At 30.4% G+C, this 18,318-nt stretch overlaps 4 protein-coding genes across 6 annotated transcripts in view; 2 read left to right on the forward strand and 2 right to left on the reverse strand.

Annotated features, from left to right (window-relative positions):
- The window catches only part of LOC146532098 (uncharacterized), a 53,048-nt gene extending 46,565 nt beyond the window's left edge, over nt 1-6,483 (reverse strand). The window contains exon 1 of one of the 2 annotated variants that reach the window (XM_085197065.1): nt 6,294-6,483. The gene's annotated coding sequence lies outside the window, so the exon portion shown is untranslated. Of the gene's footprint in view, nt 1-6,243 lie in introns of both variants that reach the window. The other variant, XM_085197064.1, reaches the window with a different exon arrangement.
- Nucleotides 6,484-7,086: 603 nt separating this feature from the next.
- Nucleotides 7,087-10,170, reverse strand: Polr2E (DNA-directed RNA polymerases I, II, and III subunit Rpb5). Its single transcript, XM_085197066.1, has 6 exons — nt 9,964-10,170; nt 9,561-9,649; nt 8,306-8,484; nt 7,839-8,001; nt 7,565-7,643; nt 7,087-7,213 (listed from the first exon to the last, which is right to left on the reverse strand). Exons 1-6 carry the CDS (start codon nt 10,018-10,020, stop codon nt 7,148-7,150), a joined length of 633 nt encoding a protein of 210 aa, XP_085053192.1. The 5' UTR covers nt 10,021-10,170; the 3' UTR covers nt 7,087-7,147.
- Nucleotides 10,171-10,392: 222 nt separating this feature from the next.
- Nucleotides 10,393-13,764, forward strand: LOC146532101 (leptin receptor gene-related protein). Of its 2 annotated transcripts, none has more exons than XM_085197067.1 (4): nt 10,393-10,540; nt 11,187-11,262; nt 11,959-12,145; nt 12,563-13,764. In XM_085197067.1, the coding sequence occupies exons 1-4, from the start codon at nt 10,525-10,527 to the stop codon at nt 12,674-12,676; spliced, it is 393 nt and encodes a 130-aa protein (XP_085053193.1). In that variant the 5' UTR covers nt 10,393-10,524; the 3' UTR covers nt 12,677-13,764. The 2 variants fall into 2 exon arrangements, with proteins under 2 accessions (XP_085053193.1, XP_085053194.1); XM_085197068.1 differs by lacking the exon at nt 10,393-10,540 and adding an exon at nt 10,582-10,712 and having other exon boundaries at nt 11,188-11,262.
- A 925-nt stretch (nt 13,765-14,689) lies between these two features.
- Nucleotides 14,690-16,374, forward strand: Arp3 (Actin-related protein 3). The gene has a single exon (XM_085197330.1). It carries the CDS (start codon nt 14,811-14,813, stop codon nt 16,065-16,067), a length of 1,257 nt encoding a protein of 418 aa, XP_085053456.1. The 5' UTR covers nt 14,690-14,810; the 3' UTR covers nt 16,068-16,374.
- The last annotated feature ends 1,944 nt before the right edge of the window (nt 16,375-18,318 follow it).

Here is an 18,318-nt window from a genome sequence, read left to right on the forward strand (position 1 = left end):
CAGTTTATGGGTTCGACTCCCACTCGAGGAAATGAAAAAAAATTTTTTCTTTACATTTCTTCGCTTCAGTTTCTTCAATGTGTAACGGACAACCCATAAGAATTAACTGAAAGAGGAAAAATGCAGAGGGATTTATAACTATGTAGATCCATGGGTATATCTTAAGATATATTTATGGGGGCATGGACTTTAGCTTTGAACAGATTGATTTGAGAGAGAATTCTTGTAGGTAAATGTAGTTTTTATTTTTTTTTGTAACAAATTAATTTGTGACAATTTTTTTGTAGTAAATTTTTTGGGATGGGCACCAGACTATTTTGAAGTAGGCACAGGCCATCCTTTTCCTACGCCCATAAGTATATACTTTAATATTTATCTCATAAAACCTTTAATGTCTATTTCACAAAATATGAAAGATTTATTGAAACTGGCAAAAGAATTCATTTGTAAAATTAAAGTTATATATTACCTACATATATTTTTGTGTTTTTCCCAATAAATATTATATCCTATGAAATTATTTAAAAAAAATAAGCTATAACATAAAAACAATGAACACTAATAATCTATATATATAAAAGGACTGACTGAGGTAAGACGCGCGCACAGCCGTAACCGCTGTGCGTAGAAACATGAAATATGGACAGATGTTTACTTTCGTAATCTGGACATCCACTAAGAAGGGATTTTGAAAAATTGTAACCCTAAAGGGGTGAAATAGGGGTTCAAAGTTTGTATGGAAAAAAATTAAAATCGGCACCGATTTTTATAAAATTTTAAATTTACATTTTTAAAAGTATTTAATTGAACACGTGTTTCATCGTTTTCTAGAATTCTCCCCCTAAGGGTGCAAATAAGGGGTTGAAAGTTTGTATAGTTTTTTTTTAAATCGTCACCAATTTTTATAAAATTTGAAATTCAAATTCTTAAACGTATTTAGTTGGACACATGTTTCATGGTTTTCTAGAATTTACCCCCTAAAGGTGCAAATAAGGGGTTGAAAGTTTGTATGGAAAATTTTTTAAATCACCACCGATTTTTATAAAATTTGAAATTTGGACTCTTAAAAATATTTCATTGAACACATGTTTCATGGGTTATTAGAATTCACCCCTAAATACGCAAGCGAAGCTGCGCGCGTCCGCTAGTATCTAATAATAAATATTGTATAAACTTGAAATAGAATAGCTTGGCTAGGAATGCATTTTCTTGGCGAATTCTTTAGAAAGTTGCATCAATTTATCTCCGACCACGGTGTCTCTGTCATTAGCGGATGCTCTGATAAGCAAGCAGGGCGATGGATCGCGGGTTCGATCATTATTGTTATTTACCGAATATCGCGGTAAACCACTTCTAATTTAGATTTTGCTTGCAAATATATATTTTGTAAATCCATGCCGTTGTCGATGAATTGTATAAAGAATATTAAAGGTCTCTTTAATTTATAATCATATATTTACTTAGCGGCCAGTTTTGGCCCAGGAGCGCAAAGGGTGATTTTAAACGTGACTGGTTGAGGGTTCGATCCCCTCTCGATGAAATGAAATATTTATTTGAATTCATTTATTTTCATTTCTTAGGTATCGAGGCAAAGCGCGGCGTAGAGTTCCACCACTCGACACGCAATGCCTGAGGTCTGGTTCTAGGTTCACTTTGCCTATCCTGCTGTGTGCGGGATACAGCGTGAAGCTGTTCTTTTTTAATTATATTTACTTAGAAAGTATATAGTTGAATTTACGGCGGTGATGTAATCTCATATTCACTTCCTTCAATTTTTATTATATTGAAATAGCATTAGTTACAAAATATATTTGCAGATGAATATATTAAAATAATCAATGTGTTATTTGAATATTTTAAAACATATCTACGCACGTAACATACTGAAGTTGTTTCAACGTATGTTATGTAATACTACATGTTATGGAACTAATAGGTCCGTATTTATAAATCGCTCTCAACTCTGAGATCGATCTTGAGATGCCGTTTTCATTCATAGATATAATTTATAAATGAAAACGGCATCTCAAGGCGATTTTAAGATGCCGTTTTTATTTATACTCTCAGAGCTGAGAGACAATAATAAATTTTCAGATATTTTCAAATTTTTACATATTTTTACCAAAATGCCTTCAAAGTTCATATTGATTTGTATTTAATATGAACTTTGAGAACTTAAATTAATTAAACGATTCTAAATTCTAACGAGTACTTAACAATACATTAGGTAATACTGTACGAATCTATTATCTTATATATATAAAATCGAAAGGTCACTCACTCATCACGAAATCTCAGAAACTACATGTGCTAGGAATTTGAAATTTTGCATAGGAGTTACTTATAGGACGTAGGTACTCATGAAGACGGAAATTAATAATAACGTAGTTCACGCAGGCGAAGCCGCGGGCGGGCCGCTAGTTCACCATATATACATATATGTACATATATTACATATTCATATTTTCTTACATAAATAGTATCAAGATTAATATACAATATCTTAGAACTAGAAGGATGCAAAAAATAGTTTAACATGAGTGATGTCTCCATTGCATGCGTAAACCACATCTTGAATATCTAAATAATGATATTACATTTCTCTTTTACCATTGAAAGTATAAGCAGCCTAATTCTATAAAAACATGCAATTTAATTATTAATTTTCTCACTTTTCTTTTAGTAATAGGAACTTAAATGACTTATTATTAATAATAGGTTATCATTTTTTTTCAGCATCACGATGTATGTAGCAGGGTAGGCAGAAGGAGCCTAGAGCCTACACACTGCTCCCCACTTTCCTCCGACTTGAGTGGCGGAACTAAACGCCACGGTTTGCCTCGACTCCAGAGCGAATTTAAAATATTAAATATGTCATTTCTTCGAATGGGAATCGAACTCATAATCGGTCGCGTTTACTGTCACTCGTTTGTGTGCCTACGCCACGACTGGCCTCCAGATAGAAACGTCATTTATTAATTTACGTAATAAGCAATTGCTAATGATAATAAATAAAACAATATAATAATTAATTTTTGTACTCGACTGAAAAGATTCGAATTCGATAATAATTTAATTAATTAGTATTCATATAAAGTTTAATATTTCTACATTTAATGCTGCTGTGAAGCATTTTTGAATTGACTGGCTATGACCTACCAGTATTTACCTATAACTAAAACTATGTTTTAAATTCTATTCAATTATATAGAAATATTTTTTTATTAGGTCTATTTACACAAAATGATCTTTAATTCAGTTTTCTTTGAATACAGATAATAGAGAAAGAAAAAAAAAAGAAAAAATTACTAGTTTTTACTTCATTGGAAGTAAATTATCTTATTTAATTAAAAATGATGAGTTACTAATAGGTGCGTCGGTGCTTATTGCTGAAGTATTAAAAATTAATTAGGATCTTGAACTTCGAATAGCCTTTGTGCGTCATATAATGATTACAAAGTACGTTTTACTTTTAAAAAGTTAGAAAAAAAAATTATAATGAAATATCATTATTCATAAATAATAGCAATCTATAGCGACGATAGCGTCAAGTTTTAGTTTTAGCTTCCCGCATACAGCGGGGTAACCACAGGTAACTCTCCGTTACCCCCTTTGGTCCGAATTTTCGAGGCATTGCGTGAAGTGAAGACACAACAATTGAGAGTTCGATTCCGATTCGGAAAGATGAATTATTTTCATTTCGTCGTTCTAATAAGGATGTTGACAAAATTATAGTAATTATACTTGGATATACGTATACTAAAATTTAACATAATATCAATATAATTAAAAAAAACCTTTCTAGGTCATTGAACTCTCCTTATAGCTTGAATGTCACAAGATGCTTGGAATTTTTCCAATCGTAAACTACTTATATGATATACAGGTACAATATAGGCCTCGATTGAAAAAAAAAACATATCAACTCATGAATATAAACTAAATAATAATAAAAGTCCAATTCGTTATGGTGTTATTGAATGTTTGCAGTTTCAAGTGGATTAATCAAAAAAACTTTTACTAGGTAAATTGGCGGTTCGATCGGCGCAGACTTTATTCTTTATTTTTTGTGTTTTACGTTTTCTATAATATTTTTCTTGATTCTTGACATAATTTTAAACTAAATCTAAACGTGTGTGTGTATGTATGTTAGTAAAATCGTATTTGAATCTTACATAGGAATGATTATTCTTATAGTAAACCTGTGTATGAAACGTTTCTGCTTAGAAAAATGTGATATTAGGATCCTTGCCCGGCTAATTTAGTATATATAGTAGGTAATATGTAAAGAAAAGAATAACAAACGGTGAATAAAGTCACTCTCACAATTTTCATACTCTACATAATGCTATAAGTACTCGTATTACGTAGAATGGCGTACCTAATAGTAATGTTAGGCTATCGCTTAGCTGTTGGATCAAGAACCGGATACAGAAGGCAGTATTACTTGAGACGGCACGTATTGTGCGGCGGTTCCTCTCTCTGGAGCCCTAGCCACCGATGGCTTGGACCCTTGTCCCGCCCTCGGAAGACTGGTTTTTTATATTTTTAAATGTATCTTTTTTATAATAATTTATATTTAAAAATGTAAAATTGATTAACTAATTTAATAAAAGTATAATATTGTTATGTTAAAATTTTGTCACGTACCATTTTTCACTTACGTGTCCTGGTATTCCCGAAACGGCACCGGGACAAAAAATGTTCCTGTTTTCAAAATGGCACGAAAATTTAATTGAATTAAAAAATAAATAACAATTACTAAGCTAAAAATATGCGACTAGTTCCATTATCAACACACTAAGACTATTTTGTCTGATGTATACAACAAATACTTATTAGTAAAAAAACTGACAATCTTTCATAATTGCTTTTGCTAGAAACCAGTCTAATTTAAATATTTAAAACATAGTCGCTGGTACCATCACGATTTTTCAACTTTCTAACTTGAAATTCGTGATCGACCGATCGCTAGGATTCGTTTTCCATTTCAAGAAACCAAGAAATATGCAATACTCACACAATTTAGGTCAATCATAATTTACTTTTAAAACTAGTGTCAATATGTAGTAAATACCTTTAGATAAAGGATTTTTTTGTTTCGATTGTGTTCTTGTTTTCTTCAAAAGAATGGTGGAGCCGATATTTTTGTACTTAAACTATGTAATGCAATAAATTATTAAAAAAAAACTTCGTAGGTATTATATTTTTACAGATAACTTAATTTACATAAACGTTTCAGCTTTTAAGTTGGCTTTTAGATCCATAGCTCTACCTACATTAAAACTTCAATTACATCTTAAAGCACCGCATTAATGAACAAAGATAAATTTTGAAAGTAAAAAAAAAAGAATTATTTAAATTAAAACAAAATTAAATTAAGTTATAAATCAAATATGAATACAAAATCTTAATCCGGAAGTTATAAGTACGATATGGAGCACGCGCGGCGCGTCCACAAGTTTTATTAGATACTTAATGGAGGCTGTCGTAATCTATGATGATTATCATAATTTTAAACAGATCGTTTTTATTTTAACGGCATACACTGTTATTTATGAATATCTTTCCAATAATTTAAAAGTTCTGTTTTTAAAAATAACGTTTTTTTTAGAATGTAAAATTATTAGTTTCAACTAAAAATAGTTTTTAGATTTTTACTTGAGGCCAGTCGTGGCGTAGAAGCACAAGTATGTGGCTCTAAACGCAACTGATTGTCGATTTGATCCCCACTTGGAGAAATAAAATATTTATTTAAATTTATATTGCCTTCGCTCTAGTGTAGAGGCAAAGTGTGTTATTGAGTTCCACTATTCAACACACAACACCCCCAGAATCCTTTGGGAAACGGGGAACGGAGTGTTTTAACACTATGCAGAGGGATCTGCCTATCCTACTGTGTTCGGGATCCAGCGTGAAGCTATTTTTCTTAATGATAAAACTTTTTTTTACTGATTTTACCTAGCATTGTAATAGTGATTTTTATATAAGTAGCACTATATAAATATCATGCGATGAGGAAGCACTGTTATAAGTCCCACAAATTAAAAATATATTTAAGTATGTTGGTGTTCTTCAAGGAGTTTTATTTTTTAACAATAATCTTCAAATTGAGTCTTTTTAGAAATCCGGCATTGGTCCCATCACCCAACATGTAACTACTAACTTTGAAATAGATGGAAATTGAAGGATTTCTTAGTACAATCCAGGGATATGAACCTACGTACATTTTAAAACACTTACCAATTATTTAATCCATTCAAATCACAAAAAAATAAAGACACTACACTTACTAGTTTTTGAAACGGTAAATATATATTACATATCCAAATCTACGAGCTCAATATCTATAATTTAAAAAAAAACCATTTTAAACCGGCACAGTAGAAAAAAGTGTAAATAAATCAATAAAGAAAAAAATGTTTCGCGAATATTAGCTAGCGTGCGCGAAGTTAGATGCGCGTGCGCCGTTTGAAATGCAACGATCGCATGACTCGTGCTTACTAGTGTAGATTTACATGGCGTTACATATTAGATAGTTATTTTTATGGTATTTTACGAAAGTTACATCTGTTTTTAATGTGGCGAGATATAACGGTGGCGTCGCCATTACACCAGCTTTGCAATTTGCTACGATCCACCTTGATGTGAACAATCAACCATGGATCCATAAACCATGGATTGAGGATGTCTTTTAATTTAACAAATATTTTTGTTTTATATTGTGCTATTTGGAATTTGATAATTATTTTGGTATTATTTTTTAGCATAAACAATTAGTAAATAAGTCATTTTGATCTTTCTGGATAGAGGACATCGAAATACGAATTTAGGGCCTACACGAGGTACAGGAGCTAACGCGCGGTTCTGTCCATTATTCCGTAAAGTCGAAACTGATTAGAGCGCTAAGAACAAAAGCATATACAAAATCTTGTACATGTATTGTATATGTATTAAAATGTATGATTTCTTTTTTACTTTAAATTTAATAAAAATCTAGACAGGAAGAAACAAGCCTAAGCCATTTATTGTTATAATTCATTTATATTTTTATTAAGAAAAAAACATAAAAATAAAACACATAAGTACATATTGTATAAAAATGGAATTTTATTCTTTTAATATTACCTTTATTATCTATTATTTATTAACATACTAATCTATATGAGATATATCGTCCAGCTGTCTCTGATGATCTTATAATTTTCACCACCTGAAACAAAATAATAAAAAGTTTATAATAAAACAAGGATTTTTAATTATATTCAACATATAAAAATACCAGTTAAACGAAAAGCTATAAATTTCCAAAAAATAAGTTCCGCCATTCAACACGAAATATCTCCAGAATACGGAGAATAATGGAGAATGAAGTGTCTTAACACTACGTTCTTTCTGGCTGCCTGCTACATGCAGGATCCAATGCAGTTCAAAAAGATCATTGGCCGTCCTGAAGCAGGGGCATAACGTCAACATGACGTTAGTGGATTTGATTTCCACTCGGGTGGTAACAACTCTTTACAGGGATACAGCGTGCAAATAAAAGAGAAATAAACAATAATACCTGTCCTCTCTTAAGTCCAAAATACCTCGCCACTGGATCACCCGCTTGTATTCTCATCAACATGTTTTCTTTAAGTTTACTGTTATTATGGTTAAGAAATCATTTATAAAATATTAGATTATATTCATTTTAAAGAAATTTGAGATTATTATTGAGTAGTGCAAATTCGATTTGATAATTATTTTTTTTTATTTTAAAATAAATAGTTTATTAGTATTTTAAAAATTAAAAATATAAAAAAATATATAAAATCCATTTTGTCACAAAAGGATACTATCTTGCTAATAACTCTTGTTTTTCATCAGGCGTCAATACAATGTGTTCTGGCACTAACTCGTGTTCAGTTATGTTAATTAGCAATTCCGATTCCAAAAACTGTTCCAAGATGTATTTCGGTGCCATATCCACTAAGGACTGTTTTGCTGACGGTGTCATACCTGAAATAAACAAATGATATATGAAAATTTTAAAGTAAATGAAAAGAAATATTTGTTTTCTTCTTATTTATTTATTATCAGCCTCACACTGTATCTCACAGGAGGATAGGCACAGCAAGGTGGGCAGGGAGAACCTAGTGTTAAGACACACAGACAAAAAAGTATTTTTCTTTTCCCAGTGTGGAATAACACTTTAAAAATTTTAAATAAGTTTTAATAACTCCTATGCTATATTTGCTTACATTATATTGTTCTTTAATAACCCAAATTTTATTTGTATATTTAACAACAAACATAAGTTCACCTGCTTGGACAACGACAATGGCCCTATGAATATTTTCTTCTTGCATTCTTGTACAATATGTTTTAATTGTCTTAATTCCAATTTTAGCTTCGTCTGGGAAGAATACAAACATTTGATCAGTTGGATCGTCATTATGAGCTACTAGTACTATCAAGTCACCTCTTGCAGGGCGCTTCTCGCTAAAACAATACAAAATAATTTATAATCAAATAGGCCAGTCTTGGCGCAGGGGCACAAAGCGTGACTGTAAACCAACTGGTTGTGGATTCAATTCACCTTTGCCTCCACACCAAGGCGAAGAAATGGAAATAAAAACTGTAAATAAATATTTAATTCCCTCACAAAGGGCGGCGTTGAGGTCTGCCACTCAACACGCAATGTCCCCCATTTCCCGCCGGAATCTTCTCGAGATTTCGAACAAAGTGTCTAAGCACTAGGTCTCCTCTGCCTCCCCTGCTGTGTATTTTGCCTTGCCAGTGCAGTGGCTGCCATTTTTTGTGGGGTTCAAACTCAAACAACTATCGTGTTTACAGTTTGGTTTACTTAAAAATAATAACAATTATTTATATATATAACTAAACTCTTTCTTTCATTTGGACCTATATATGTTAATGTCATTATTATTTTTATTATTTGACAGTCATCAATGATGTACAATACAATATTGTTTATAAATATATAAACATTTTTTAGTTATATATTTTTAATTCCTTTTTAAAATTGACTGATCATATTAACTGTATGGCAAAGACTTTTGAGAAGGGTGGAGACTTAACAATGCATACCTTAAATGACAATATAAAAAAGCAGTTTTTAGATGGAAATATTTCTACCACCACCAAACTATACTTAGGTAAGACATAATTCCTATTGTAGTAATTATATGCTAGCTAGCTAGTTTACGTTGTAAAAAAAATTTGGCAATGCATGAATATTTTATAAAAGCAAGATCATACTATTATTATTGGTATCAATGTTGAATATATTTTTTCCACATTCTGCTTTACTGCTTCACTCTGTTATCGGTCAGTACTCAGTTGTATTTCTGACATAGCATGTGAATTTACTTTACTTGGAAATTACTTCAAAAAAATAAAAAAGGTATATATAATTATAATATTAGTGTTGTAAACAATAATAATGTATAATAATAGTTATATTTAGAAATAATAGCTGTTTCAAGAGGGGCCCTATGGTGTGTCACGCATGTTGCTTAGCCTTAACATAATGTAAATATGAAGTAATATTTACTCACCTCGGTTTATCACCGAATTGTTCTTTAAATTGATCTAAGGTTTGGTCCAATTCATCTTGTGTTACGAGGTATCCACGGTCATGACACAACTGCAATAATCAATAAATGTTGCAATTAAATAATAAGCCATATTTGTTTTGAACAAAGATTACCATAATATAAATTCTCAATTTCTGTTCATATGTTTCCTTACATTACTTATTAATATTAACTGAATATACTAAAATACAAAGATACTCAGCATAAAATAATAAAAAAGTTGTATACAACTGTATTTATTTTCTTTAATCTGTTTATAAATAAAAAAACATTAAGCAGAACACTTTTTAAATATATAGCACTTCTATATTGTTTATTTAATCCGAAATTGTTATATTTTTATCAACATAACCTCTTAACTAACCTGCATCACGGTTTTACGAATTCGCCAGAGTTTATAAGTTTCTGCATCATCATCCATTGTACAAAAGTTAGTGAATGAGAATTAGTAATTAATGAAGAGATAGCTAGAAAAATTAATTTAAATAACCACTTTATTAATATTGTATTAAATTTTAATTCCACAGAAATTCATCAACTAACCAACCACTGACATTTACTAATCAAATTTCAAAACCTACTTGCTAGTGATGGGCTAAGGTAGACTGACTGAAGTAGTTACTAAGAAATGGGAAAAGAACGTATTCAGATTGTTCTTTTGTCATAATTTAAAAAGATATTCTGCTTTAAGTGATTAATTTTAAAGTTTTACGTATAAATAGTACGATACTACATATGTTTCTTTCAGTAAAACATGAAATTAAGTAATAAGATAAAATATTTAGCCTGTGGTTCTTTTTAGAATTTTTTTTATTATCTGTTGCACTGCCTATGACTTTTCCTTCTGCAAATTAAGTTTTAATAAAATAAGCGATTTGTTAGACGTAAGATTATTTCTAATATAGTGTAATATTCACTTTTAACAATGGCTGGGATCAAAGGTATATCTGTAATCTACTTGTGTAAACATTTACAAATTTGATTTACTTTTTTTACTATGTGACTCATTGTATATTGTTATATTTACAAACATAATTTTTACTTTGATTGAAACAATACATAACTAAACTTAATTTCTTCTTTTTCATGCTCACACCGTGAACTAATAATAGGGTAAGTTTTAATCCTAAAAGTGGTACTCCTTATATTAAAATAAAATCGATATGATGCAGGTGCACTTTATATGCATATGACGAAACGGAAGGTAGTATAGAAGGATTCCTATGTAATAAGGAGGAAAATAAAATATTTGTAGAAAAATATTGTAATACCTTTTGAAGTTAATTACAGTATTTTCTATATTTATCAATCTTGCTATAAATAATATGCAAATATTGTTCTACAAGATTAGATAGTGGAACAATACAAATATGATCTAAAAAAATAAGACAAAATTACGAAATAAGTAGAGTTACAATATATGCTTTTGTAAATTATCTTGAATAGCTTAAAGACATTTAAGTAACATACAATGATTTTATATTTTACTTTAAAATATATACTTTTGTTAAATTGTTTATACTTATTTATTTAAGCATAATTATAATTTATACTTTAATTTTCATTATTTTATCTTTGTAATTTTCAGTTTGGTGTCGTTGGCTTTTGCGGGATCCATTGGAATGACATTTGTCATATTAGCCTGTGCCTTACCACAGTATAAGTAAGTCCAGTTATTAAAAATATATTCTTAATTTAGTGTAAACTTCAAATATATGTAGGTAAGAGAGATTCCCAGACTTTACAGATCCCATCTATCCCCTAGACAAAATATATGTTTTATATGCCTCCTTACAAGTTGTGATTGAATGGTGTAATACTTTAAAAATAATAATGTAGGAACTCTTCAAAAAGCCTCATTGAAGGACGAACAGAGAGAGAGAAACCCTGATATAAGATTGTTAAAAAAAATTTTTTTCATAGAATAGAATAGAATAAAGAAATAATGATTTAGAAATGTTTTAACATTTCATGTATTACAGTAATCTATTGTGCACCTCATCACAATATGCATTATGTTTTCTTCCAACGGACTCTGAATAGAATAGAATATTCTATCTATATTGCACACAAGGATACTTTTAATATTACTAGTAATATATATATACATAAATATATATATATATATATATATATATATATATTACTAGTAATATGCAGTCTAAAAAGCAGTCTCTTACTGACAACTTTTGGTAAATACAGTGTGAAACAGATTTTTAATTTTGCCTTCCCTGCTCTTTAAGAAAAAGTGTGAACCTGTAATGTAATTGTACTTTTAATGTGCCATTGAAGCGATTAGTGCTGAACTGGCACACTCGGATATATCGATAAAGAGCAATCACAAAAATTGTACTTTCAGGTTATGGTGGCCATTTTTTGTTGTGCTATTCTACATATTGTGTCCAATTCCCACAATGATTGCAAGACGCCATACAGACAGCGCAGGCGGCACAAACTCGCCTTGTATGGAGGCGGCAATCTTTATTACTATGGGAATTCTTGTTAGCTCATTTGCATTACCCATTGTCCTTGCTCGGGCTTCAGTGGTAAGTTTATTTATTTTAGTTATGTTTCATTTATTTACTGTTTTCTTATGATACACATGTATTATATAAGTGAAAAAATTCTATATTAATTTGCAATTTGTATTATCAGTGAAATAACAGTTTGCATTCACTTTTGTAAGGTCAATGACTTGTGGTATTGCATTTTATCCAAAGAGCTTCTACATTAATCTATCTATAGATAAACATTGTACTTAAATATTTTTTTTACTTTTATATTTTATCATTTAGCAAACTATATAAAAAGATAAGAAAAGAAGAGGCTTAGTGTTCAATTACTCTGGTCTCCTCTTTTCAACCAATCGAAAACTCATTCCCCCAAATGGGAATTGAACCCACAATCAATTAGTTAATGCTAGTTTATAATAGTAATTAATATATTTAATATTTCAATTTCAGATACTTTGGGGTGCATGCCACTTGACACTAGCTGGCAATGTAATAGTATATCTAACTATTCTCGGTTTCTTCACAATCTTTGATATGGACGATTCCGATTATGCGATGTGGTGAGAGATTTAAAAATTGTCCCCCATTTGGACAATTATAGACAATTGCAATTACTGTTTTTGTATGATTATTGGTTATATATAATAATATATAATGTTGTGGTCCTGTCTATGCTAGTATACCCCCCCTTTTGTTTTAAGTTGGATATAATGATACTGATATTAATATTGAAAAATTAAAATTTGATTTATTTTTTTAAGTTAAATATCTAGTTGTCTTGTTTGATTATTTGTTGTGTTATTTATAGATTGATTTCTATGAATAATTGTTTTAAATTAATTAATTATATATATGCAGGTTAGTCTACTTAATTAAGTGTATGAGAAATATATAGGTGTATTTTTTTACAATTTAGCCATTTAATTAATCCCTGTGTAACCTAATATATGTAACTGCTAGATGATATTTTAACATGAAGATGTGTACATGGAAATTGAAATGTTGATGTTTTGATGGATTTTTTTTAATTGATTTTAATTTATATTATTTTCTAATATCATTTAACAATATTATAATAATAACATGTATGTTGTGTAATATATAACATTTACCATTGAGCTTTTAATACTATGTTATTATAAAATTATATATTTTTTAAATATAGCTAAATAATAATTGCAAATATAATACCCAACCTAATATTGGCTTTGAAATTAAAATTCAGCTTTCTGCTTATATTATGAAAATCTAAACACACTTGTAAGACTTAAGTTATTGCAATTACTTTTAGTTTCAATTTTAGTTCATTGTTAAAACTCGATATTGATTTGTAAGAAAACCATTTAATATTTTTACTGTAATACATTTGTAAATATTTTAAAGTAAAGTCTACCTACATTCTGAAAAAAAAAACATTTAAAATGAAAATAAAAGATATAAAAGTGTAATAAAAATATGTTTGACTTTTTTATGCAATTTACAACTGTGTCCAAATTTGTCAAAATCAAAATTAAAATATCAAAAAATAATACAGTACATAAATTTAGACTGCAATTGTAATTTTAAATAACAATATATTTACATTCCTGTAATGTATGTTTGTAAATATAGTAATAAATTCGGTCACAATAAAAAATGTTACTACCTGCTTTTCTTTTTGTTTTAATTTTGGTAATAAGTTATTCGAATATATCATATCAAGAGACTTGCTCTTGCTCCGGTCGGCGCGGTGTTAAGTTCCGCCGCTGTACATATTATACTAGGTTCTCTCTGTCTTCTCTGCTACGGGGGAAAAGCTTGAAAAATATTTTTATAATATTATATAGTCGTTTTGGTGATAGTAAATTAATAGGAATAAGCAGATTTTTTATGATTTATTAAACACGGCCACGCGCAAAAATCTTGTTTAATTAATAAAAACTTAGACAAAAAAGAAATAAATATATATTTTCCTATTTTCTTAAATATACATCATAATAAATGTATGTGTGTATGTAGTATTTTAGTTTAAAGAGTTCAATATAAACAATATATTTTATAATGTAACTATCACACAACAAATAGTAGGCACTAAAGAGCAGCACTAGAGACGACTGTTATTTATATTTTTCTTAAGTCCCGCTTTTGACGAAAGCTATCTCGCTATTTTAATTAAATGTTTAAAAAAATCTGCTTTTCCCAAAGGTTCAATCTGGCAACGTTGAGTAGTAGCTGCTATTTTTGTGAGACCCCCCACCAAGCATTAAGCTATTTAAATAATAACTCCTGAAACGTTTTTTTTACCTATAATGGAACCAATCTGGGATATGCAATTTTTATAAAATTTATAAATAGTCATATTTTGCATGATTAAAAAGAAATCGTAAAGTATTTTTTGAAGCTTCGTACAGGCAGTAGGTACTAGTAGAATTATAAAAAAGAATATACATATATTTTTATCTTAGGTACTGTTTTAATATAGAAGAATTGATATATTTTATCGTTGATAAAAATTAAAAATTACTTTGTAAAATTAATTTCTATCTTAATTAAAAATTGTATGAAATATTCTGAGAAATGGAACGTTGTATTAATCATCTTCCGTCTGCTGACATATTGAATTTGTCATTCGAAGTGTTGTTTTCCCACGTCAAAAATATCGTAAATTTAACGCCGCACCCATTAAAATTCATATCATATAAGTTTTTAAAGTGATAAAATGGGAGACCACTTGCCAGCTTGTGTAATTGATGTGGGTACCGGCTATACGAAGTTAGGCTTCGCCGGTAATAAGGAGCCTCAGTTTATCATTCCGTCAGCCATAGCGATAAAAGAAACTGCTAAAGTTGGTGACCAGAGTGCTAGGCGTATGACTAAGGCGGTAGAAGACTTAGATTTCTTCATTGGTGACGAGGCGTTCGAAGCCACCGGATATTCAGTGAAATATCCTGTTCGTCATGGTCTAGTTGAGGACTGGGATTTAATGGAAAGATACATTGAGCAATGTATTTTTAAATATCTTCGTGCTGAGCCCGAAGACCATCACTTTTTAATCACTGAACCACCTTTAAATACTCCGGAAAATCGTGAATACTTAGCGGAAATTATGTTTGAGTCTTTCAATGTGCCTGGGTTGTACATTGCAGTACAAGCAGTTCTTGCGCTGGCTGCATCATGGAAATCGCGTACTTCTGCTGGTCGTACATTCACTGGTATAGTTGTAGACAGTGGTGATGGTGTCACTCATATTGTGCCAGTGGCTGAAGGCTATGTGATTGGGTCATGTATTAAACATATTCCAATAGCTGGTAGAAATATAACATCATTTATTCAGTCTCTGCTTCGTGAACGTGAAGTAGGCATCCCTCCAGAACAAAGCTTAGAAACTGCAAAAGCAATAAAAGAAAGATACAGTTACATTTGTCCAGATATTGCAAAGGAATTTGCAAAATATGATTCTGATCCGGGAAAGTGGATGAAAAAGTATACTGGTACTAATGCTATTACAAAAAATCCATTTTCAGTTGATGTTGGCTATGAAAGATTTTTGGGACCAGAAATATTTTTCCATCCAGAATTTTCCAATGCTGATTTTACTGTACCTTTAAATGAAATGGTTGATGAAGTTATTCAAAGTTGTCCTATTGATGTGAGAAGAGGTTTATATGGAAATATTGTCTTATCTGGAGGCTCTACTATGTTCAGAGATTTTGGAAGGAGGCTTCAAAGGGACATTAAAAGAACTGTTGATGCTAGATTAAAATTATCTACAATGCTTTCTGAGGGGCGGATTACACCCAAGCCGATTGATGTTCAAGTTATATCACACAACATGCAGCGATATGCAGTGTGGTTCGGCGGCAGTATGTTAGGTTCCACACCAGAATTTTATCAAGTATGTCACAGCAAACAGGCATACATGGAGTATGGTCCTAGTATTTGCAGACACAACCCAGTATTTGGTACCATGACATAAGTTAAAGTACATTGCCAGTATTGCAATTAAATTATGTATCAATAAATATTAATTAATAAGTTTATGAATTTATTAAATTACTTTATAATAAAAACATTTTGATGACTATCTACATTAAAGGAACTTAATTATTATTATGATTTTGTTTACATTATTCAAAGTATTTTGTCATTATTTTTAATTTTACTTTTGATATATGGAATTAAATTATAATTTTTACTATTAATATTTGTAGCTGGATAAAGAAATTAAATAAGCATTTAATGTATGCATTCCAGCTTTTTACCAAATATAGACTTGCTAAAAATTTTACTGTTTTATTTTAGATCATTTTAATTTATAGATAACTTTTTGTTATTAATCCTTTATAAATATTTCAGTAAAATAAAAACAATGTTTAGATTTTTATGAAATACATTGTTACACAGAAAAAAAAATAATTAAAAAATTAAATCATTATCTTCAGTGTAATATGTGGCACACTTTGAAGACGATGACATCCACTGGTGGACATTGTGTTCTTCAATAAAGTGCCACTTGGCTCAATCTTCGTGCTAACTCAGCTTACTTTCATTATATCATTATTCCACCTGGCTAGAAGTGTTCTACATTATAGTTGTCAAGACGGAATGTCCCCAACAAATTATAGGTTTTACAACAAATATGACTAGCCTACTGCTATTACCAGTTCCTTTGAGGTAACTGTGTTCGTTTGAAAATTAAATAGCTGTCCCCTAGTCAATTCTAATAGGCATAGTTTGCTCTAAGTATTTTACAATATTTGTAATATTTAATGGACATTTTGATTTTTTAATAAAACTATACTAAACTTCATACAAATTTTATGCCGTCGCCACTAGATGGCACCACTATTAAATATGGCTAAGCCCTACCAAGATAAATATTAAAATAATCATTTTTCAGATATCTGATTACTATACCTACCTACATGACTTATCACAGGTTTCATAATCAATTTGGCTATATATGTTTTTATAAAGACAAAGATTACACTTACTAAATAATCGATCTCACTCCGAACAAAAATATTCAAGGATAGGGTTATAATAAGGTATATAAGTTCTATCGAACTTATCTTTCCTTTAACAAAAAAGTTATTTTTCCACTTCTTAAATTTCTATTAAATTCTAATAAAGAATTAAGCTAAAGACTCAAGGGCCCACAGTAGCGGGCTTATCTGCTGATAAGTTAGAGCTTGAGCCTCCTTAGCCTGCTGGTTGAGAGGTTCTAGCTTGGGCCAGCAGATTTTGGGGAATGACAAATTTGCAGAACAATTTATTTTTTGTTGCTTCATAGAAATAAAAAGAATTTATTTATGATGGTGGTCTGTATACCTTACAGATATAACTATGTCCCACGTTTTACCGAAACTCAACAGTTTCCACAGTTTTAGCCTTATATTTATTGAGAAAATTTCGAAAATATATTGTCCCTTTTTCCACCTTTACCTGCCTACGTTTTTGTGCCAGTTTTTTAAGCTTTCATTTGTAAGAACTAAAATATAAAAGAATTCTAAAATTTAAATCAGAATTTTTACTACCCATCAAATTTAGAATAGCCGAAACATTTTTATATAGGCCGAGCAGATTGTTCTAACAAAAAAATCAATTTAATCTTCAACAACGTAAACCTTTTTTATCCCGGAGCGTGGCCATGCGTGAAACGTGAAAACAGGATAGGATAGGTATCGACGCGGCAATACGAGTGGAAACAGTTAACTGTATCGTAGGGTGTTTTTACAAAGCCGTCTAATTAGCGGCGCCCGCCATGGCTTATACGACACCGATTCCCATCTACCCTCAATTCAATGCTTCGTTGCTGCATCTACGCAGGGATTTAAAAATAATTGGAAATATTGCTTCCGTGTTTGATGAATATTGAGTGAATGTCTGAAATAAAATTTTATTTCATTTTTTTAATATGCAAAACTATATTTTTTAACTATATAGTCCCGCGTGTAGCAGAGTAGGCAGAAGGAGCGCAGTGCCATGAAATCCTGCTAACCACTTTCCGCTGAATTCTGGACGCATTGTGTGTTGAGTGGCGGAACACAACGCTGCGCTTTGCCTCGACACCAGAGCGAAAAAATGCAAAAAAAAAATAATATTTCATTTTCTCGAGTGGGAATTGAGCCCACAATCTGTCTAGTGTACATCATACCCTTTGCGCTACGTCACCTCAATATATTGTTTTTAATTCTGTTAAAAACATTATTTTTGTTAGCCAAATT

This window comes from Heliconius melpomene, chromosome 14 (assembly GCF_056956725.1).
Source record: "Heliconius melpomene rosina isolate 202511_hmr_F chromosome 14, ASM5695672v1, whole genome shotgun sequence".
NCBI classification, from domain to species: Eukaryota; Metazoa; Arthropoda; class Insecta; order Lepidoptera; family Nymphalidae; genus Heliconius; species Heliconius melpomene.